The following is a 22,999-nucleotide window of genomic DNA, read 5'->3' as shown; positions in this document are numbered from 1 at the left end:
CAGGCAAGCTGTACTGTTTCCAGCAGCACCGGTCACCCAAATTATCGCTCAGGTTCCTGACTGCTTGGGACCCCCCAGAAGGGAGATGTAGCATGGAGCACTGCAGGTAACACCAGGGCATTTGTCTTCCCTGCTGCCTCACCTCAGTTCAGCTTCCTGGCATTCAGGTGGCACCAATACAGGGGACTCAGGTGTGTGATGCAGGAAGACAGGCGTGGCAGCGTTAGAGCAGGATTTGTGCTGGTTATTAACACGTCCCCATTTTCCAGGTGTGGGTGTTGGTTGATTGCAGCCTCAGCTTGGGCAGGGCAGTAGCTTAGGCCAGGAGCACATCCCAGAACATGCCAACCACTGTGTGCAGAGTCACAGGATAGTTTTGGTTGGAAGGGACCTTAGATAATTTCCAACACCCCTGCCACAGAGACACTTTCCACAAAATTTTGCTCAAAGCCCCATCCAACCTGACCTGGAAGACTTCCAGGGATGGACATCCATAACTCTCAGCAACCTGTCCCAGTGCCTCACCACCCTCACAGTAAAGAAGTTCTTCCTAACTCCTACCGGGAGTATCGGGAGTCCTTCCTACTAACACCGGGCTATGGAGAACTAAAAACCCATCGCCACAGTGTTTCCGGGGTTTGGGCATCGCTCAGGCTCGCGGGTGTTCTGCACGAGCTCGGCGTGGTTGCAGAAAGCGGCGGCGGCTCTCGCCGGCGGGAGCCCCTCGGTTCCTGCGGCCGGGGCTAAGGGCGAGCAGGACCAGGGACTCGTCGGCTTGCACACGGCCCTACCCCGGCAGCCGCGGCCGCTCCGCGCCTCCCTCAGCCCGTAGCACGGCGGGGCCGGTCCGGGCGGCGGCCGGTGGCGTCACAGCGGGGCCCGGCGGGGCCCGCCCCGGCCGGCGCGCAGGTCACGTGAGCGGCGGCGGCAGCGTCAGCTGATCGCGGCGCGGCGGCGGCGGCGATGGACTTTCTGCTGGGGAACCCCTTCAGCTCCCCCGTGGGGCAGCGCATCGGTGAGAGCCGCACCCGCCCCCCCCGACCCTCCCCGCGCCCCCGCTCGGCTGTCCGGCTCCGCGCCCCCGGGGGCGTCCGCCGGACCCTTCCTCGGGGAAACGCCGGCCCCGCCTCCGCGGCGGGACCAGCAGCGCGCCGGCCAATCAGGAGATGGTTCTGCTCTGACTGACAGGTGCTTCCGACCAATAGCGAGCGCGTAGCCCGAGGCGGCTCCGTCGGGGACCCCGCCAGCCAATCCGAGCGCGAGGGGGTCTCGGGGTGGCGAGGTGAAGTTTGCTCGCTTAAAGGGGCCGCAGGCCGGTGGTCCGCGCCACACCCCCCGGCACCGCCGAGCCCCGTGATTGGCTTGGGGCCATTCCCGCCCGCGCCTCTTCGGGGGCTTCGGGGAGCTGCCGATTGGCTGGGCTCCAGCCAGGGCAGCCTATCGCGGCCGGGCGGGAACGGGGCGCGTGACCCGCGGGGGCACGAGGGGCGGCCGCGAGACCCCGGGGCTGTGGGACCGGGTCAGCCAGGGCTGTGGGGACAGCGGGGCTGTGGGGACAGCGGGGCTGTGGGACCGGGTCAGCCAGGGCTGTGGGGCTGTGGGACCGGGTCAGCCAGGGCTGTGGGGACAGCGGGGCTGTGGGACAGGGTCAGCCAGGGCTGTGGGGCTGTGGGACCGGGTCAGCCAGGGCTGTGGGGACAGCGGGGCTGTGGGACAGGGTCAGCCAGGGCTGTGGGGCTGTGGGACCGGGTCAGCCAGGGCTGTGGGGATAGCGGGGCTGTGGGACAGGGTCAGCCAGGGCTGCGAGGACAGCGGGGCTGTGAGGACAGCAGCCTCAGGCTGGGCTGGCCCTGAGGCACACGGCTCACCCAGTGGGACCACTGTGCCCTACACAAAGGACTGCAGCGCTGGGCAGCTGGGGGCTGCCCGCCCTGAGCCTCCCTGCACTGAGCTGTGGGACAGGCGGTGCCTGGCAGGGCATGCCCTGGCTCCTGCAGCACGAGCTCTTCCATCTGGCTGTGGCTCACAGCATGGAGCACCAGATCCAGCAATGAACACAGCACCCACCCTGTGCCCTGGCAGGCCCACGGGCACATGGTGTCCTGCAGTCCCTGTGCTCAGGCCAGCTTGGGGAACATGGGGGAAGGATGTGGCCTGAGAAAGTGGAGCAGAGATGCCGCAGTTAGAGAGAAGAAGACCGTCAACAGCCACACTGGTGTCAGAACAGGGATGCAATTCTTAAAATGCTTAGAATGAAGACTCTCTATTCCTGTGTTGTATTGCCTAAGGGCCTTGAAGTTGTGCTTGAAGGTTAATGCCTATTTAAACTCTCCACTTGTAAGTTTATGCACTTGCTCATTCTTGCTGTTCACAGCTTGTCAGACCTTTGCTGTTTGCTGTGAACATACGGTCCCACATTCATTCCTTTTGGTGTTCTTGCATGGGTGAATAGGAGGCTGTCCCTGGGGTGGGAAGAGGGCAAGCAGCTACTTTAATTAATGCTTTTATTATAATGATTTTAGAAGCTACCCTAATACTGTCCCAGAGTGTGTCAGGGGCATTGTGATGTGCCACTCTGGTGTTGGGACAGATAGGTGAGATCCATTACAGCCAGGTGGTAGAAGGATCATCAGGGAAGACTTTGTGTTATCAAAATCCTCCAGATGATCTTCAGCGTACCCCCAAAAGAACATCATGTGTTTCATCACATGTTCCAGAAGCCATCTCCTGCCCTTTCCTGAATGAATGCTCTTTGTTCCCTCAGTGAGTGTATCAGATATGTCCTTGTGTTTGGGTAGAGGCAATCTGAAAGTTGCCTCACAGATCTTCTGGTCAGTTTAGTAACCAGATCGTAAGTGGGTTATACCTCTAGGCTTTGTTTCAATTAAATAAGGGATTCCCAAGCAACAAACCAAGAGCAAAGAAGAGGAAAAAAGAAAAGATATTTCAAAAATGTTGTCCGAGAGGAGTTGAGAAGCAGAGGTGTGATGCTAGGGAGTTCTTACTGACTGGGGGTTGATGGGGGTTATGGGAGTCCAAAGAAGTGGAGGAATTACAGCATATGAGAAAGGAGCTCTGGAGGACTTGAAAGGGGTGGTGATTGAAAATATGAATATTTTCTCCTTTTGAACATTGCCTATCAGCATCCTGGGGAGGTGGATAAATGCTGTCTTCCCTGCCTAATTTGGGACGCAAACACGAGTTCCCCAAACTCGTTTGGTAGGTCTGTGGCAGCTGCGTGTCCAACCCGTGAGCCTGATCACCAAACCTGCACAGTGCTGCTGCCCTGGGCTGTCTGCAGAAAGATAATGCTGCGTCCTTGTAAATTATTTGGGCAAAGTCACGGATGCTTGATATAGCTTATGAAGTCTAAAATAGCTTTAGATGAAGGCTAAGGGAAAAAAAAGTCCTCTGTGGCCACTGCAACAACGTTCTCAAATTCCTTCATTAATGTTAATCTAGTAAGACCCATTTATTTTGCTGACTAGGAAAGCAATGCTCAGATAATCTCAGTGATCTGTCACAGAATGAGTCAGTTGCAGAGGAGTAGGTTTTCTAGTTTCTTACTCACAGTTCTGAGATTTAGTCACAAAAGTTGCCTCTCCTGTTTTTGCACCGTGATGTCTCTTCCCAAGAGGAGTAAGAGGAATACAGACTCACTTGTTTGGGGTTTTTGTATTTGCTTCTGTTGTGTGGTGGGTTTTTTTAAACACCAGTGCGAAAATTTCCAAAGAGTGATAAAGCATCACAGTTAAGATTCCCCTCTGGAAAGGGAAATCTACTATGCCTCCATCTAGGAGCTAAGAGAAGCTTTTTTCCATTTTCAAAATGGGAAATCTAATTCCAAGGAGGTGAATTGTCTCTGAGTAAGAGAATGGAGAAGAAACCACCAATGCTCTCTCCTCACCCTGGAAGTCTAAAATAACTAGTAATTATACAATACCAAAAGGGACACAGGCAGGTTATTTCAGTGAGTGAGAGCAGGCAAGGGATAGAAGTAACAGTGTAGCACAGAGATGACACAGATGTTTTTTATGGATGGGGGTTATTTTAAGCATGAAGACCAGGAAAAGTCAAGACTGTAAAGAGGGAGCAAGTAAGTAAGGCTCCTGGGTGAGGAAGAGAGGCAGATGCAAAACAATACACCAGAAAGATCCCCACAACCTTTTGGATCCACCTTGCAGGCGTTCCTGCACCCCTCTGTGGGCTCTGTGGGTCGCTGCAAGGTTGTGCTTTTCAAAAAGGCATTGCCTTGTCTTCTGTGCCTCCTCTGTCTGGAGGAAAAGGGGCAAACACAGCTGTTGAAGAGTCACTTGATCCCTGAGAATTTGAGCTGGTTCACAGGAAAGGAGCAGGAGTTCAGAGACACACATACCCACACCACTGTGTCAGTGCAGTCTGTCTCCATCACCATCCTTGAATTAGGTTTGGAGCTGTATCTCTGGTCTCTCTAGGATGCTGTCCTCTCAGGCTTGGGGGAAGGATACAGCTAAATGGTGAAGTCCTGACAGGGCTGGTGATGAAGTTCCCTCAAGGGAAGTAAAAGCCTGAGGCTCATACAGGATGCTGATTTGGGCCTGTGAGTTTGTGAACTGAAATGAAGTTGGAAAAAGGGACATCTTGCATTGCTTTCTGCTGAACCTAAGCTGTCTCATGCGATGAACTGCTGGTGTCCTCAAACGCCTGTTGGAATGGGTGAGAAGGTGCTTGGTGCTTTGCTGAGGAACTTAGAGCCAGCAAGAAGTGCTGCAGGGAGCACTGTTTGAAGGCTTCACTTGGAGGAGGGGCAGAGCATATCACAGGCAAAGGATTTCTGAGCAGCATCTGGCTGGTGGGGAGCAAAGGGGAGAGGAGCCTGCACAGTACCTGCTGTCCCTGGCTCCTGTACTTCCCCACACTTCTGCAGTGCTGGTGTGCTGCTGCAGGGACAGCTGAGTGGGATCCCCAGCTGCACAGTGCGCTCTCCCCTGCCACCAGGGCAGGCACAATAACCTTGAAAAGAAGCAAACTTGTGAAATGTACTCATAGCACAAAGCAGTATACCGCTCCTTTGCGCTGGTTATGCCAAGTGTTCAGAGCTCTTTGTTATCTGCCGGTTCCAAATAACTTTTATCACCCAGCTGCAGTGGGCAGGAGCACATCCAGTGCCATGCAGGAAAAGAGCCGATGCTCTGGTTCAACTCGTACCACAGTCCTGCGAGGTTCTGGGTCCATCTGAGCAATTTGTGAGGCAGCAGACTGGAATCAGACAAACCCCAATGCTGTCACACCCGGGAAGCCGGACTGGCTGCCAAAACAATGTGGCTTTGGAGCAGCCCCATGAAGGGCCTCCTGTATATTCAGCAGCCTCTTGGTTTGGGGCTTGGATGGGGGATGGCATTCTCAGGCTCACGATAACCTCTGCCAGGGGAATTCTCTGCTGCAGGTCAGGCTCAGCTGGTAACACACACAAGTAGATGCTGCCTGATGACCACCAGGCAGAGTGCTGGGCATGTGGCAGTGCCCTGCCTCCTGTGCTCGCTCTTTTTAGGGACTTGTCGCTGTCCCCAGGCATCCCAGGCTCAGATTTCCTGCGGAGCAGACAGCTCATGTGCTAATTACAGCTCATGAAATGGGGCCAGCCACCCTGATCCTTCATGTGACTAATTAAACTTTGTTTCCTTCCCTTCTGCAGGCTTTACAGAAGGGCAAAGTTCAGGATTTTGGAGAAAACTCCATATCTTGCTAGGCTTGGACAGTCCCTTACAGCTTGGAAGAGAGCAAGGAGGATTAGAAGGGCATTAGCTCCAGCTTTCCCAATGCCAGCTGGGCCAGGCTCTAATTTGTACTGGGTAAATTCAAGCCTTTTGTCCTTGGAATTGCCTCAGGGTCACATTCCTGTTTTCCATATGCTCTAATACTGCTCTTCCAGCTTTGCATTTGTGACCCTGTGTTGTGTTTATGGCAGGTTTGCTGCTTTCCTGCAGCTCTCCCTTGATGAGTGTATGAGCTGGGGTGATGGTAGCAGGATGGCCATGATATTGTGGGGTAGCAGGGGCAGGGTGTGTCACTTCTGAGGAAGCCCAGTTTTCCCCTAAATGGCCAGGCAGGTGAAGGAGCAGGCATGGTTTATTTACATTCCTTTCTGAAAAGCAAACCTGCCGCTTGACCTTGGCAGGATTGGTGCATTGGAGGGAAAGGGTGGTGGGGAGCAGGTTACAGCGTGCCACCAAACACTGGGAAGTGAGGAAAGGTTGTTTGCAGATTCAATTCATGTTGGTGTACAATGCGAAGGAAGGTTGGGGAGATTTGAACAGCAAGGATTGATGGTTAAATGCAGGTTTTATTTTGTCCTTTGTTTCTTCTGTAGCTCAGAGCTTCCAAGCAGGCTCAGCCCTGTTCCCAAATTGTTGGGTTTTTCCTTCCATGTGCAGTGAGAAGAGTGGATGTAGACTTCACTTTCAGCAGAGCAACCCCTGTGTAGTGGATTTCTGTGATTCATTGCCAGTGGCAGCAAACAATGCAGGGAAACTTCTGGCTTGTTCAAACCATGATGTGTCATGAGCAGGGGATTCTGGAGGAGAGTGCAAGCGAGGGGGGCTTTGTGACCACATCAGCCAAACCCATCAGACTGACCTGAGCTGCAACCTGCCTGCCAGCATGGCTGCTGTCCCAGGGCAGGAGGAAACCTGGAGCTCTGTGCTCTGTCCTGATCCCAAAGGAGCCACAGTGGAAAATATTTTCCCTCATGTGTTACCACAGTTTCCCCCATTGGCTGGTACATGTCCTGGTGCACCAGACATGCCTATTGCCCTGGATGTATTCTCCACCAGATCACTCAGTGCAATCCTTCCTCCTGTGCCTCTGAGGAAGCTTGGATCTACCAGAGATCAGGATCCCTATGTAAAGTTAATACTCAAAGTGACAAAAGTTTACCTGAATCAAGGAGCCTGAAGGTTATTCCAGTAATAGCCAGACCTTTAGAAAGGTGGAAGAGCATCAGGAACAGTCTGCCACTCTCCTTCCCTGTCTGCCCTCTTCCATCTGGCTGTGGCCACAATGTCATCAGCATAATCACTGTGTAATCAATGCATTCTGTAGCCAACAGAAAAGGTGGTGGCTGGATTGTGATAAGATGCAGATAGCTTCACACTGGTGTGCAATCTGTGGGAGGGACACGTGTATAAGAGGTTGCATTGCACAGTGCTGTGAATAGCTCTGTGCCTGACCCTAAACAGGACATGATGGATGTGCTTACCCAGGCAGGAGTTAAAAAGTCTTCTTCCTGTGTTACATCCTTATCTCATTGCTGTGTGAATGGGCATTTAATTTCATTCCTACACAGGGATCATTAGCTGCTGGGTCAGAAGCAGAAAAAGGCAACTGTGCAGAGGAAGGACCTCTCTAAAAGGGTAGAGGACCCACAGCAGCGAGGGAGAACCACAGATTTTGCAGGGACAGCAGTTTTGAAAATGCAGGCATTTGTGTAAGTACTTTGCTGGGACTGAGCTCTCCTGAAGAGCACCTGGTAAGTGCTGAACAGGTCTGGCCAGTTTTAATTCTCTTGCCCCAGTGCTAAGTGAAGTGTTTTGTAGGATGAGAGAGCTGGAAAGGATGGTTCTTGTCCTCTGCTTGCCATTTGCTGCATCTGTGTTTCCCTGTGGTCTCGGGAGTGCCTGCATCCTTCTGGCCCTGCTGGCCATTCTCTACTCGTGGTGTCCCTGAAGGCATCAGTCAATGGCATGGCTAGGGCTGAGACATGGATGATTACAGGGTGGAGACACTGGTGCTCCCAGTAATAGCTGCTAATTTCCCAAATCTCTGCCTTGAATAAATAACATCAAGGCTGACTGAGGAATTCCTAATTAAAGGGGACACAGTCAAAGCTGGAACAATAATGCTTCGACTTCAGCCTGCAGTTTTCTTCTGCCCACACTCCCTAGAGGCCAGAAGTTCAGGGGAGAGGTGTAAGTGTTAAACAAGAGAAACCCTGCTTTGGTTTTCTATGTTTGCTTGTTTGTTTTTATAGAGCTGGTGTACAAAAAGAAATGGGACTGATTCTTTTGTCTCCTTATGTGGTACAAACCAAGAATTGGAGCTATTGGCATTAGATCCATATCAGTGTGAGCAGGCCGAACTCAACGGTTTCTGGCCTTGCAATAACAAAGCAAATAAGCCCCCTTTTCCTTAGCTGTGGAGCTGAAGTCATGCTGAGCCCCTTTCTTTCATGTGCAGGACACCAGAGGTCACACAGAATGTGTTTGTGTGTCAGTAGCATTGGTGGCATGGGTGAAGCTGGGCACCCATCATCCCAGCAGTGTGCTCTGCCATGGTGACACCTAGTGGGGAGCACTTGTGACCCAGGGTTTGCATATGAATTTGCCTCCTTACATGTTGTACTGGCAGCCAGGGAGAAGCAGGCTGGGATCTTGTGAGAGCTTGACTTAAGAGTGCCAGGGCTGCTCTTCACCTTGGTTTCTGTTTTCCAGAGAGAGCTACCGATGGGTCCCTGCGGAGCGAGGACTGGGCTCTCAACATGGAGATCTGTGACATCATTAATGAGACTGAAGAAGGGTAAGGGAGCTGGCCAGGGCCCACCTCCAGCGGCAGGTCCTGTATTCCCTGTAACACCACATCCCTAGACTGCAGTGCTAGCATGCACTGGTGGAGGTAATACGCTAGGCTTCCCAGCAATCCCTGAGACAAGACTCTGCTAGGGGACCTAGAGACATAGCAAAGCTGTCAGAGCATTTATTAGATGCTCCTCTATAATCTTGGTGAGCACTAGGAGGCATTCAAACAGGCCTTCAGGGTCCCCAGACAACCCTCTGTTCAAGCCAGGCTGCCTCCCATCTCCAGAAGCCATATTTGCATTTCTTCCTCTTTGATTTATTCCCCCTTCATACCCTTCTCTTTCTCTCCTCTGGGAATGTAAAAATCTAAAGACTGGTAACTGAGGGCAGAGGGGGAAATCTCAGGCTACTATTCAGTTCTCTTACTGTGCCAGTCTTTCTTGGGTTTCTTCTCAGGTATTTTCATGTACAGTCACTCAGAAATACACAAAGTGGGTGGGGTAGCTCTTGTCTCCCTCTCCCTACAGGGAGATGTTCATCAGTCTGCCAGACTTGTTAACTCAGGAGCTGGGGATTTGCCAGTGAATTCAAGGGAGAATGCTCCTTCTCACAGTGGAGATGTCAAGAGCAGCATGTAAAAAAGAAGGTGCTACATGGAATAAAACATGTAGGTTTCACCCCTGCTGTCCTACCCCACAGTGATGTTGACAGAAGACTAGCAAGCCCAGTTTTCAGCTTCACAGTTGTATGGAAACAAAGTCAAACACCTCTACTTACAGATCTGTTACCACTCCTTTTCCACTATCCCCATGGTGCAAATACACCTGTCTCTGTCCACAGTTCTCAGGCCTGAGCTGTGGCCGCTTCTTGCAGATCTGGGCACCTGATAACACAGCTGGACAGGCTCTCCCATTGCCCTGCTAATGCTCATCCATTGACACCAAGCTGCCCCACAGGCCAATACTCTTCTGCCCTCCTCACTGAGTCAGTCACTTTTCTCCTCCAGCATTGCTGCTCTTCCAGCTGAGCTTTTCTTCCTGTGCTCTGCATCTGGTTCATTTGTGCCCTCTTAAGACCACAGTGGTCTGAGACCATGGTGTTTCTCCCCTCTGAGAATGGTTAATGAGGCCCTGCTATGCTGTTGCTCTCTTACCCACCTGCCCCATACAAGCAAGATTTTGCCAGTGTGTCTCCCTTGCAGATTTTGAGCCTCCTTCTCTCTGGGGAAATGTTAAACAGCTCCTCTTTGAGTAACACAGGAATTGCTGCAGATTGGTCTCTCCTTCCTGTTTGTAACCCATGCCAAGCTTTTCTGTGATCTCTTCCTCTTCAGTCTCTCTGCCATGAGATTTTGCTCTACCCCCCAGGAATCTGTTTCTAGCATTGTTTTTACTCTGTTCTCTGTTGTGTCTTGAACATCTTGAGCTGTTGCAGACATCAGCCCAAAGGCCTCTAATTTCAGTAATAGCACTCAGGGACATGGCTTAATGGTGGACTTTGCAGTGTTAGGTTTATGGTTGGACTCAATGACCCGAAAAGGTCTTTTCCAACCTAAATTATTCTGTGATCAGCCAACCTCACTCCTTTTGCAGAACCACAAGCAAAAGCTGCTTTACCAATCACTGTTTTAAGCCATCCTGAAAACATGGTGAAGAGGGACACCAGCTGAGTATAAGGCATCCAGAACCTGTGGCTGTTTTGCTTTGCCTCAGCCTTCTGATGATCTTTCTTCGTCTCATTTCTCCTTCAGGCCCAAAGATGCATTCCGAGCCATTAAGAAGAGAATTGTAGGGAATAAGAACTTCCATGAAGTTATGCTGGCTTTGACGGTGAGCAGTCAGGGCTCTTTCTCTGCTCTGTGATATCCTGCTATAAAGCTGAGTGCTGAACACAGGTTTTAGCACACATGCTAAACAGACTCATGTACCTAAAGCCAACAAGGCTAACACAGGAGGGCAGAGAAGGCTACAACTAATGCTTTATTCCCTTTGAAGGTTCTGGAGACCTGTGTCAAGAACTGCGGCCATCGTTTCCACGTCCTTGTGTCCAGCCAGGACTTTGTAGAAGGTGTCCTGGTGAGAACAATCCTGCCAAAGAACAATCCACCTGCCATAGTGCATGACAAGGTGCTGACCCTCATCCAGGTGAGCTGAATGTGAGCATCTGCAGCAGTGCAGAGAGTGTGGGTCTTTAGGTGTTTGTACAGAAGGCTGTTGTATGTGATGATGGGCTGTACTGTCTCTTTCTCCCCAGTCCTGGGCGGACGCCTTCCGCAGCTCTCCAGACTTGACTGGTGTAGTTGCTGTCTATGAAGACCTGAGACGGAAGGGTTTGGAGTTCCCCATGACTGATCTGGACATGCTGTCACCTATCCACACACCACAGAGGGTATGGGAGCATTGCTGAAGAGAAGAATGTTGGACAGCTGCCATTCTGGAGCAGTGAGGGGATTTCAGGAACTCTGTCTTGAATGTAGAGGGTTTTTGGGTGGTGGTATGTGAGAAGCTCCAAGACAGCCAAGAGCTGTTTGGACCAGATGGGGAGCTGCCATCAGTATTTCTCCTCTAGTTGCACTGTCCTGTCAAGTGTGTGTGTCTAACATCTCCTTCTCTCTGTCACTTTCCCCACGTTTGTAGACTGTGTATAGCTCCAACTCTCAATCTGGACAGACCTCACCTGCAGTCAGCTCCCCTCAGCAGATGGAGTCCATCCTCCACCCTGTCACCCTGCCCCCTGGGAGAGGCACATCCAGTGATGCGCCCATCACACCCACACCAGAGCAGGTGAGTTGGACACAAGTCCCAGGATGTTGCTGACTCCTTCTGTGTTTGAAGCTATTTCACAAACACTGCTCTGGGACCGCAGTACGGGTCCTGCCCCAGCCTGTGTCTTCAAGGAGCTGTTCCTCTAAAGCACAGTCCTGTGAGAGCTCCCCAGAGCTTCATTGTGGTCACAGCGATGAACTGGGATGCTGTAACCATGGAGTGGTTATGTTTCCCTAAGACAGGGCTGCTTGCAGGTAGAGGGAAGTGGGGTGCTGAGACGTGATGCCTCCTTATTATCTTTGTTTATCTTGCCTCACTGCTTACTTTATATGAATCAACGCTGTCTGGCTATGTGGTTTCCAAAGGCTAGCTCTTCCTCACTTGTTTCCCCATGCTCTTTTCTCCTTCCTCACCCTGACTTAATACGACACCGTGTTCAGCACCAAACCCCTAGCTGTCAGTATTTTGGACTCCCTTGCAGAACAGAAGGTAGAAACTGTTCTAAAGAGGCTCATTAGCAGCTTGTAAACCAGAGGACTAAAGCTTCGACTGCGCGCTTAGCTGAGGCTCTCCTGTTGAATGGGAATTAATTGTTTTCCCTTCTCTTACACCACTTTGGAAATTAAACCATTTAAATGGCTACCACATGGGAGCTGTTAGCTGAGGTGAGATTTGAATCATACCAGCAGCCTGTGCTGGCTATTAAAAATCAAGGCTAGACTAGAAGGCGAGATCCCAGGTGAGGGCCTGGCATCTGCTACCAGCAAATGAATTTGATGGTAAGTCATGGAGGGGTTTCCTGCTGGGAGCTCCTGAGAGCTAAAATGAGTGGTGACAAATGAACTCCTCAGTGGCTGTTCCCTCCAGCTCTGTGAACAGGCATGCACACGTGGTGCCATTCCCTGCCATTCAGAGCTACCTCGGCTATGTCCCCAGCCTCTCCTGGCAGAGCTGTCACTTCACTTTGTTTTTGCAGATCGGGAAGCTGCGCAGTGAGCTAGAAGTGGTGAATGGGAACACAAAGGTGATGTCAGAGATGTTGACAGAGCTGGTGCCATCCCAGGCCGAGCCTTCTGACCTGGAGCTGCTGCAAGTAAGGAACACCGAGCTGGGTGGAGGGCTGGCACATGCAGCACAATTTAGCAATGATTTGATGGACTGAGGCCCGATGCATGTCAGGGGTGGGGAACGACTGGACAGTTTAGTGTGAGGCTTATCAGGGAGTGCAGGGATAAGGGAGACACAAGGACAGTAGAGTTTCAATGGTGGATGAAAATCACATTGCCGAGGCTGGAGGATAAGGGAGACACAAGGACAGTAGACTTTCAATGGTGGATGAAAATCACATTGCCGAGGCTGGAATTATTTCACAAGGGAACTTATAGTCCCTAGGAGCCTTTCTTTCTGGGTCATGTGTTACACAAAAAGCATACAATTATTCCATATAAAGCTCAGACTCAATTTACCTCTCACACCAGTATTTGTTGCCCATCAACAGTTTCTGATAGATCCCACTAGCCTCTGGAATCTGTGTTCCAGTCAGACTTCTGAATTTGTGAGTGCTCAGCCATAGTGTGACCTTTGTGGGTGGTAACTTGCCCTGCTTTGAACAGGAGCTGAATCGGACATGCAGAGCCATGCAGCAGCGAGTCCTGGAGCTGATTCCTCGTGTCCTCCATGAGCAACTCACCGAGGAGCTGCTCCTCATCAATGACAACCTCAATAACGTGTTTCTGCGCCATGAAAGGTACCTCTCTCCTCTCTTCTCTTCCCTGCTCTCCCACAAGACTTTGCTGCCCTTGAAGGCTGCCTATCCCATCCTTTTGGTGTGTCCAAGAATATAATACTAGAGATGTGTCAATCTGTAGTATCCATCTTTGAGAACAAAGACAAATGTTCTCAATTTTTGCTGACTAAGTCCTGCCCCTTCAAAGCTGCTGTGTAAGTTCCTGATGGGGTATAAAGACATTCCTGTGGCATAACCCAAAAGAAGGAGGCAACTGCGTGGAAAGAGCTGGTTTTCTAGCTCTGAGACAGATGAGGACAGAAAGAAATTGGCCAGATGGGATCAGCACTGCTTTTTTTTTTCTTCCATTTCAACAAACACATCTTTGCTAGTTCAGCCCAGATGGACTCTAAGGAGAACTGTTTGTTATAAGTAACTGTGGAAGATCCTAAGTGTCACACGTCCCAGCTAGATGGTGACAGTGGTGGGGGGGGGGGGGGGCGGGGGGGGGCGACAGTCCCCCTTTTCCAGGGCTCCGCAGAATCCCAGCTACCAGTGGAGGCGCAACACGGAACAAAAGAACAGCACGGGCCTGGGGTGGCGTGGGTCCTGGGGTGGCATGGGTTACTTTATTTGATGTTACACTCTCAAGTCTCAGGGTCCCAGGCAACGAGCTGGGGGCAAACAACAGCTTATAAAAGGGGGCAGGTCTCAAGGGAGGATACAATGTAAGAACTGTGGGTGGAACACAAGGCAGGGAATACAAGGGAGGAAAACTGTTTGGGACAGAAGGCGTTAACAACCGCATGTGGGGAGGGAAGGCATTTGGAACTTGGCAGGAAAGTTGCTGAGTACTAAACAGATAAGGACACCTGGCTCAATTAAATAACAAAGGCAGGTCTGTAAAAGCAGGGGGAGAAAAAACCCAAAAGAACTCCCAAACCACAAATCAACAATTAATTTGCCAGTTAAAAACACACTGTAACACTAAGAAGCTTTCTCATACCAGGAGACATCAATTCTCTGGGTCTTGCTGGGGTATCTTGAGGGGAAATTGGGCCCTGAGCCATAGTTCCCCTTTCCTAGTGGGTAGGAAAGGGCAGACTGTGCCAAGTCTTAGAAAAAATCTCTTGGGCTGTAGGTGAATGAGCCCACACCTCTGAAATGCATCCTGTCACCTTTCTTGCAGGTTTGAGCGACTTCGGACAGGACAGCCTGTTAAGGTAACTCAGAGGAACTGCCCCTCTCTGCAGTTTGGCTTGCATCCTGCAGGTCCAGCAGTGCCCTGCTGACTTGGAGGGAGGTTCAGTCTGCCCCACTTAGAAATGGTGGGATTTGCTGTCCCAGCCAAGCTGCACCAGAGCACCTGGTATGTGGGACACTCCATTTCCCACTGCAAACTCCTCCTGCCCTGCACAAAGTGCAAGAGCAGAGCAGCAGCATAGTTATTGAATAATGAGATACCAATTCCCATATGAGCCTGCTCTGAGCACTACCCTGCCCTCTGAACCAGCATTCACCCTACTTACTGACATCCAGCAGAGCTGGGAGGCTGGCTACCCAGGCATATGCTGCCCTGGGACACTATTCCTAGCCAGTTCTCTGATCACTGTCCCTCTTCTCCCTCTTCACAGCTGATATCTTTCAATGGGTGCAGAAGGGCTTTCCTCTCCAGTATCAATGAGCTAGGATTGTAGAGTCAGGGTATCCAAGCTTCAGAAATTCTCCACCATCCTCTTTTTTCTTCTTCCAAAGGCACCAAATGAGGCAGAGAACAGCTTGATTGACCTGGGACCCAATACTCCTTCAGCACTGAAACAGCCTGAAGTCACCAGCAACCTTTCCTCTCAGCTGGCTGGAATGAGTGTGTTGCTATGTGGTTTTTGCCTCAGTCTTTCCCATGTGCTGCTTTGAAAATCCTTTCCCTTGAATCATCTTCCAAAATTATTTAGTCAGATTCCTAGAGTAACCTAGAGAAATGCCATGTGTTTTCGACTAAAAAACTCATGAAGAAACTTGTATATGCCCCAAGGCACTCAAGCATATGTCTTGGCATCCTCACCTCACATAGTGCAGGAAGTGGCCATGACTTAAGAAGGATCTCAGCATTAGTCTGTGGCTAAGGACCTGGCCTTCAGCAAGATTGGGGATAAAGTTGCTCCCTCTGCAATGCCTGGCAGCATTGCCTACTTGCCTCTCAGGCTGTGTGGTGTCAGTTTCACCACTGAGGTCTGGGAGAAGCAGAGCAGCTGAAGCTATTCTGCAAAGGCAGCCATGAGCATCTTGGGCCCAGGACCCAGGATTTGAAAGGTTATTTACTAAAAAAACCTGAGGGGTCCTGGGAGTTCTTCAAGACATACCAACAGCCTACGTAGAACTGCCTGGATGCAGTTGCAGAAAATTTGCACCAGACTGTTTTTACAGACAAGCCAGCTGAGATCTTTTTCAAGTCAAGTGTTTCTCAGATGATGCCTGAGTCATGAAAATCTACTCATCTGTCTCAGAGGTGCTTGCCCAGAAGCACAGGTTATTTTCTTCCAGAGGTTATGGAGCAATTCCCTCCAGAATTGTCTAAGATGGTCAGGAACGTCTAGCCTTCAGCATCAGTAAATTGATGCTGCTGCTTCTGTCTGAAACTGAGCCAAAAATAACTACTGAGTGTGCAAAGAAATAGGTTCTGTTACCTAACCCACAACTGCATACCTGCATAGACTGTGCTGCAGCTGAGGAGCAGGATGGAGGAGTGGGCCTAGAGTAGTTTAGCCTGTTCGGATGACAGTTTTCCATCCAGCCCCCTCCAAACCCACAGTCCTCCATTTGCTGTTCTGTTGTGCTGCCTGCTCACCCTGCTCTCTCTCCCACAGACTTGGGCTCAAGCAGTGTGAGTGCAGGGCTGCACTCCCTGGACACTTCTGGCAAGCTGGAAGAAGACTTTGACATGTTTGCCCTGACCCGTGGCAGCTCGCTGGCTGAGCAGCGCAAAGGGTGAGTGGAGCGGCTCGCTCTCTCCTTTCTGCCTTCTTACAAAGGACGAGGGCTCAGGGAAAATGGGGCTACACCCCAACCAGCAGCAGTTCCTGGGAAACAGCAGGATGAAACAGAAATGCACTCTTCACACACACAGTGTTTGTAGAATGAGCTCTGTGCTCCCAGTCCTTTTTCCTGCCGCCATCATCTCCCCTTCATGGTGTCCTCTGGGTAAGGGGAGAAGGAATTGGTCTCCCACATGTTCTGGGAGATTCAGTGTCTGAGAATGAAGGTGTGAAGCAGGACTGGCTCAGTTTTCTTGTCTGCCTCTGAACTCATGTGTCCTGACTGGGGTGATGTTGAATTTGGGAATTGCTGGGTACTGATTCAGCCTAACAGACAGAGTATTGAGCTGAAGTGCAGGAAGAGTGCAGTCAGTTGTGGCTTGCAAGAGGGCACTATTCTGTGCCTCAGCTTCCCTGTTGACAAGTGGGACCGATGTTTCTTCTTCCATGGTGCATTTGAGACCTCCTAGTGTAAAGCACTAAGAGCTGGGTCTCCATAGTACTGGCTGAACTGAAGAGGCCTTCTCCACTGCGGAGTGGATTCCTGAATCCTTGTTCTGGAGGAGCTGGCAAGAGCTGTGCTGACCAGATCCCCTGGGTTTCGACACTGTGGCTGATGTCACACAGCTTTGCCTGGCAGAGCCATTCACTGCTCTCCATAGAGTACCAAGCAGTAGAGCCCACGGGCCCATCACTGCCTCCAGCCCTCCAAGGCCTGTGCTCCTGCACTCCTGCAGCCACTGGAGTGCCTTGTTCTGCAGCTGGCCAGTAGCAAGTTAAGGTGTCTTATACATGTCAAGTTAAGGTCTCCTAACGATGTCTCCTTCCATTCCTCTGCCTCAGGCTGCTTCTGGTAAATGTGGTGGGGAAACCCATGGCCTGCACATGACTTCATGTGTTATGTCCCTGGGTTTCCCCACTGCTTTTACTGTGGGTTGTGCTGCCTGAGGACAGACGCAGTCCAGCTCAAAAACAGTTGTATCAACAGCACCCAATCTGGGGCTGAAACCAGAGCCACTGGTATGTGCTCAGTGCTGGAGTTCTGGACAGAGGTGGAATTGTATCCTCTCTGCTGCAGCACAGTCCTTACCAGGCTGAGGCTTATGATCTCTGCACAAGTAACAAGACATCTTCTATTTATTCCTCCCTGCCCTTCATCTGCCTGCACTTGCACTCCAGCCAGGTAACCTCTAGTGGCTCAGGCTTCACATTTCACTGAGAGCCTCTGCTCTCAGTGTCTCCCTCCACTTGAACAGACCCACTGCTCTACAGCTCCCGAACAGGACATGCTGCAGAGCCTCTGGGGTTTGCTCTTGAGCCCCATGCTTCATGTGTGTCTCGGTGAGGCAGTGCTTAAGGCACTTCAAGCCTTTCCTGCCATTCTTCCTCATCAGTGGCATGATAGCAGCGCTGTACTTCATCCTGGATGCCATTGTCCACAGCGGCCCCTTCACTGATGAGCACTTCTTTGAGAAGTTTGAGCGGCGGTGGCCCAAGCCCCTGGCCCCCAACAAAAACAGCTCCACTTGATGGTCTGCTGGATCTGTGGGATTGGGCCTGGGAGCAGCTGGAGAGGAAACTTGTGGAGAGTTTCTATGAAAGGCTTCATTTTTCTAGCATGGAGAGTTTTCCCCGCTCGGCATGGATCAAACGGTGACGTGTGGCATTGTCATGTGCAGTAGCAGCCTAGAGGGGACACAAGATTGGGATGAGGGAAATTATGGGTGAGATGTGTCTGTGTGTGGAAAGAGGTTGCTGTAATGGTGCATTTGGAGACTTGGAAGCAACACTAGGCTCTTCTGATCATCCAGTCTCACCTATGGGCAGCATAGCTAGTGAACCTCTGCCAGCACCACTTCTCACATGGTATGAGTTAAAGAGCTGGTTTTGAGCTGTTTATGTCTGTGAAGATAGGTGAATATGTAGGTGAGGGCTTGTTGCTCAAATCCTTTCTGAAACAGCTGTAATATTCTGGTCAGTCTGTGTTAGTTTTTTCTCTTTACAGTCCATCCCAAAGAAGGTGAGTGTTGTGGTTAATGCACCTAGCTCTGTAAGTCTGTGTCTTGGTTTTCATAAAAGTCCTTGTCATCCTTCTGTCACTGTGCCAGGGCTGTCCTGTTGTATCCCACAATGTTTCAGGGAGTAGATTAGTCTGTTTTGTGGTGGGCTACACCTATAACAAGGGCTTTGCACACCTTTCTAGAAGCTCTTGCTAGCAGAATGACAAGGCATGAAACGTTGTGCAGTCAGAAGAACTGAACGTGCATTTAGGAGTTCCTGCTCTTCACTCTCAGGCATCTCATCAGCCTGTTGTCTCCCTTTCTGCTTCCAGGGTAAAGTATGAAGACCCCCAAGCCACCAAAGGCCTTGCTGGTGCCCTGGATGCCCGGCAGCAGAACACAGGAGCGGTAAGTGACCACAGCTTTTACTGCATCACCAGGAATGGGAGTAACCTCCTGGCTCACCAAGGAAGCAAGGGGGCTGTCTGTTGGGAAAAAAATCAAGTGATGATAACTCCCAGTCTCCACCAACCTGCATTTCCTAGCTGGGCTGCATACCTCATTCTTTAAAGCCCTGAGGTGAGGAGCAGTGAGAAGTTTTGGGCTGCCTCAGGCAGTTGAAGGATGTCCCTCCCCAGGGAAACTTCCACCTGGAAATGTATGTTTCATTCCTCTTCAGCAAATTTCCAAGTCCAGTCACTTTCTCTCTGCAATCAGAGAAGTAGGCCACCAGTATTAGTATATTCTTTCCCTCACCTCAACCCCGCTGCCTCCCCTCTCCCTCACACTGCAATGCAGACTCTCTGTCATCCAGGGGGAGTCTGGTGCCTCTAGTGATGGAGCTCAGCTGACAAAGTGGATGATGCGTCAAGGAATGGTGAGATCTGAGGTGGTGGAGGGCCAGCAGGGAGGGAGGAGGCTGGGGCTGCTGAAACAGAAGCATCACTGGCACAGCACATGAGGATGCACAGCAGACATCAGCAGATACTGCTAACTGAAATGGAGCAACCCTGGGCTGGGCCAGTAGTGGAGACTAGGCTTGGGAAGGAAGCAGGCAGTGTGCCAGTCCTTCCTCAAGTAAACGTATGTGTGGGAAAAAATCCTAGGAGCTCTGAGGCAAAGAGAGCATGTGCCACTCTGAGCTAGAGGATGGCCTGTTTTGGGGTGGGTGTCTGAGGCAGAGGCAACAGCTGGTGGCATCATGAGGGCGGCTGCTGTCATTCATTCTCCTTGCAGTCTCTCCTCCTTAACACAAGGTGCCTTGTTTGAAGGAAAACACATTAGACTTTAACTCTGTCAAAGGCCTCCTCCTGTAGCTAATGATTGAGCTTTCAGGCATTCGAATTTGGTCTTTTGGCAGCAGGAATTCCTGCAATTACATTCCCTCAGGCACACAGAGGCTTTGACAGCTTCTGGGTCTGAAGCCTGTTAGCCTGTCTTCATGTAATGGGCACACCCAGGCTGATGTCTGCTCTAGGAAGTTTCCCCACATGCTGTACAGTTGGCTTGAATGCACTTCTACCCCCAAAGACATCCTCTTGGGCAGGCCAAGCCAGTTTGCCTTGAAACTTCCCTAATCTCACACATCCTCTTCTATTCCCATTCATCCATCTGCCAGCTGTGATAACTATCTGTGCTTGCTCCCTGGTTTAAGGAAATCTGCCTTTGATACAAAGGTGTTGCTCTTTTTCTTGGTCTTGGTGTTTCCTGAGGGCAAGGGAGCTATATAGATGAGAAAACTAATAAATAAGTTCCCACAAATACCCTCTCATTCTTCTGCTTGGGGAGCCTCTAGCAAGGACTGCTTCTTGCTCAGCTTTGTTCAGGAGCTCATGACTGGAGAAGAGGATCTGGGGTTTTGAATCAGACTTTGTTTCTTTCAAGGTTACTTCTGCCCACTAGGAATATGTCTCTTTGCTGTTTAAATTGAACGGGGCCATGAATTATTCTGAGCTAGCCTCATCCCTACTGGAAGTAAAATTTAATTGTAGATGACTTCCTCTTTGATGGGTCTGTTTGGTGTGATATCAAATCCTGCTGTGCTCCATGATCATACCAGGGAATCAGTTCTTGGCAGTATCTTTCCCCCTTTCTGTGCTCTCAGACCTGGCACCTACAATATCTTCAGTGCTGCAGACTTGGATATCAGACTGTCACTGGTTTGTAGAGGGAGAAGGTGTAGAGAAATGCACGTCTCTTGTTCTCTGGCTGCCTACACAAGCAGACAACTTCCACCTAGTGGGGCTTCACCAAAACGCAAAGTCTGGTCCAGTCCTAATATCCCAAAGCCAACCACCAAACCACAGATGCTTTTAATGGCATGTATCCTGGCAACTGTGTGTCTGGGCATGGATGGGACCGACGAAGCAGGTAAGCAATGGCACTGATAGCTGGGAGAGCTTTGCAGTGGCACCAGCTGGAATTGGATGGGCCTGAGCTGACTGAACAGTGGAGCAAGAGGCTGAGCTTCTGAGTTGGGCTTTCTTTTTGCTAGTGGATTTACTGGAACATCCTCAATTTTCTTGGCCTCATTGCCCCTTTTTTTTTTTCTGTCCCAGGTACCAGTTCCTCAAGCCAATTTCATGGAAGACATAGAAAAGTGGCTCTCCACTGATGTGGTGAGTGAGGGGCTGTCTTCTTGGAGCCAGCAGTCCTGCTGGAGTTGCCTGTGGGGCTGGACATCAGGCAGTGTATAACAGTCTGAATGTGTGGCACAGACTGCTGGGAGGGACCAGGGAAGGAAAAGGGACACAGGCTTTGGGATACCACAACAGTATCATCAGCCTTCTGGGAGCCAGAGCTAATGAACTAAGGGCCCCTCCAACATGTCTGTACTGCAGAAGTGGGGGAAACACTGTCCTGTCTCTCCGTGTGCAAAGAATCACATCTGTGAGATGCCTTTACCTATCTTCCTTCTAACTATGCCCTTCTCTTTCTCTGCTAGGGAGAATCAGAGGATCCAAAAGGTGTCACCAGTGAAGGTGAGATGTGCCAGCCAGCCCTTGTCTTTAACTGTTTGGCTCTTCCACAAACCTCTCTCTTTGCTAATGCTCTGCTCTTCTCTTGCCCTCAGAGTTTGACAAATTTCTGGAAGAGCGAGCGAAAGTTGCAGACCGCCTCCCCACTCTGTCCAGCTCCTCAGCAGGGACGTCCCTCTCCCCTCCTGCTGCCAGCCATCATCGGAAGCAAGCAAATGAAGATGATGCTATGTTTGCCTTGTAAATGCTATGGACTGGTGTGCTGTGGAGCAAGAGGCTGTGTGTGCTGTTTTGCTTGCCTCCAACCAGGGGCCAGCAGAGGAAGGACTCTGTCCCCTTCCTCCATTCTCTTCCTGTTTTACCTTTGAGTTGTTTTTATTTTTAAGCTGCTTTCAGACTTCAGATAATCTTTGTTGTGTTTAGGGATATCATACAATAGACTTGTAAAGGGGGTCTCAAAGCTGCTAGAGAATGTGGGAGTTCAGTGGGCTTTTCTTTTTATGGTACAGTGTGGGCAAAGCAGAAGAAGCTCCGGAAGAAGCTCCCCCATCCTACTCTCCAGTGAGGTAGTTAGAGCTCTTGCCCAGAAATAGGAGAGGCTGCAGTCTGCTGCTGAAATCATTCCTGCCTGCCTCTTTCCTCACCCCTCCCCTAGAATGTATCTCCAGCCCTCTGTCTGCCAGTGTTAGACTGGAAAGCACAGGGATGTGAAGCATTACTGGTGGCCGAGGAGGAACACTAATGGTAGAGGGACCCTGTTGCTCTAACCTCTCTTGCACAAGTGCTTGTGGTATGCAACAGCTTCCCACTCACAACCCTTTCTCTTCCTCTTCCTCTCCTCCCTTTCCCCATCAGTTTATCCAGAATCCTACCCACAGCCCAGATGTTTCTATTGTACCACAGCCAGTCATCCAAGCCCTTGGCAGCACACAGGACTGCAGGCGGTACCCCAGGCTGAATGGGCTCTCTCCCACGGGGGAGGATGTGCCTTCAGCAAACTATTTGCAGTTAATTTAATTCTCCATTATCCCACTTTTCTCCCAGTGTGATCCTACCTTCTCTCTCCTTTCCACTGATGCCTTACATCATATTGTGCCGTGGTGTGGGGAGTCTCTCTGAGCTAGGCCAATGCTACAGACTCCATCGGGATGGCTGTGTGTGCCGGGGTCACAGAGCTGCAGAAGGCTCTTCCCCTAAAGCAGGAGGCTCTTCCATCAGCACTGTTACACCAGTGGGAACGTGCTCTTGCTGCAGAAGCTTGTTCAGCTGGTGAGCACAGAGGGGAAGTGAGACATCAGTCATCTCATGCCAGTAGAACAGCCCTGCAACAGCCAGAAGTTCATCTACACATGGGGAGAAAAACCCTTCAGAGCAAACTGCACATGCTGCCCACTTGTAAATGAAAGCCAGGGAGGAGGGTGCCAAGCTCAGGGCTCCTGCTCGTGGGATTTCTTGTTGAGCGTGGGAGAGTTGTCTTTTTTTACTGCACATTAAAGGAGCAAAGACTTGAGCCTCCTTTGAAGATATGGTGTGTACTGTCAGTGCTGGCGTGGGGAGGGGAGGATGCTGTGGGGAGAAAAAGGATAAAACCATGCAGCCACATTTGCTCTCCATGAAAAGGCAAGGGCACTGGTGCTGAGAAGACAACAGCATGGGGGCTGAGGATGCTCCCTGCTTTTTACTACAGTCTTGAGGGGAGGTGATTACAGGCCATCTCAAAATAGCAAGAGGGGCAGCTACCTCCTCTCCTTTCCCTCTCTGTCTTGTGACCAGATCTGAATACCCACCTTGCAGCCCACAAGTCACTTATAAAGACATGCAAGAAATACATTTGTTACTAAAGGATCCTCTGGTATCCACAGGACATCCTCACTTGTCCCTATACCATCTCTTCAATGTCCAGCTGAGTGGGAGCTGTGGGAGGGATCCTTAAAAGGAAGCTGGGT

The 22,999-nt window shown here is 50.8% G+C and overlaps 1 protein-coding gene across 3 annotated transcripts; it reads left to right on the top strand.

The window, feature by feature from the left end:
- Positions 1-880: 880 nt before the first annotated feature.
- TOM1 (target of myb1 membrane trafficking protein) lies at positions 881-22,563 on the top strand. 3 transcript variants are annotated; one of them, XM_084205684.1, is made up of 17 exons: positions 987-1,015; positions 1,189-1,282; positions 8,469-8,553; positions 10,303-10,381; positions 10,547-10,696; positions 10,806-10,940; positions 11,189-11,335; positions 12,294-12,410; positions 12,931-13,064; positions 14,233-14,266; positions 14,799-14,907; positions 15,908-16,028; positions 18,408-18,483; positions 18,890-18,952; positions 20,634-20,693; positions 21,020-21,056; positions 21,149-22,563. In XM_084205684.1, exons 3-17 carry the CDS (start codon positions 8,516-8,518, stop codon positions 21,295-21,297), a joined length of 1,449 nt encoding a protein of 482 aa, XP_084061810.1. In that variant the 5' UTR covers positions 987-1,015; positions 1,189-1,282; positions 8,469-8,515; the 3' UTR covers positions 21,298-22,563. The 3 variants fall into 3 exon arrangements, with proteins under 3 accessions (XP_084061808.1, XP_084061809.1, XP_084061810.1); XM_084205682.1 differs by lacking the exon at positions 1,189-1,282 and having other exon boundaries at positions 881-1,015; XM_084205683.1 differs by lacking the exons at positions 1,189-1,282; positions 18,890-18,952 and having other exon boundaries at positions 881-1,015.
- The last annotated feature ends 436 nt before the right edge of the window (positions 22,564-22,999 follow it).

Source organism: Fringilla coelebs (assembly GCF_963513975.1).
Source record: "Fringilla coelebs genome assembly, chromosome: 5".
Lineage (NCBI taxonomy): Eukaryota > Metazoa > Chordata > Aves > Passeriformes > Fringillidae > Fringilla > Fringilla coelebs.
The sequence above is the reverse complement of the archived record's forward strand: the minus strand, read 5'-3'. Positions and strand labels throughout refer to the sequence as shown.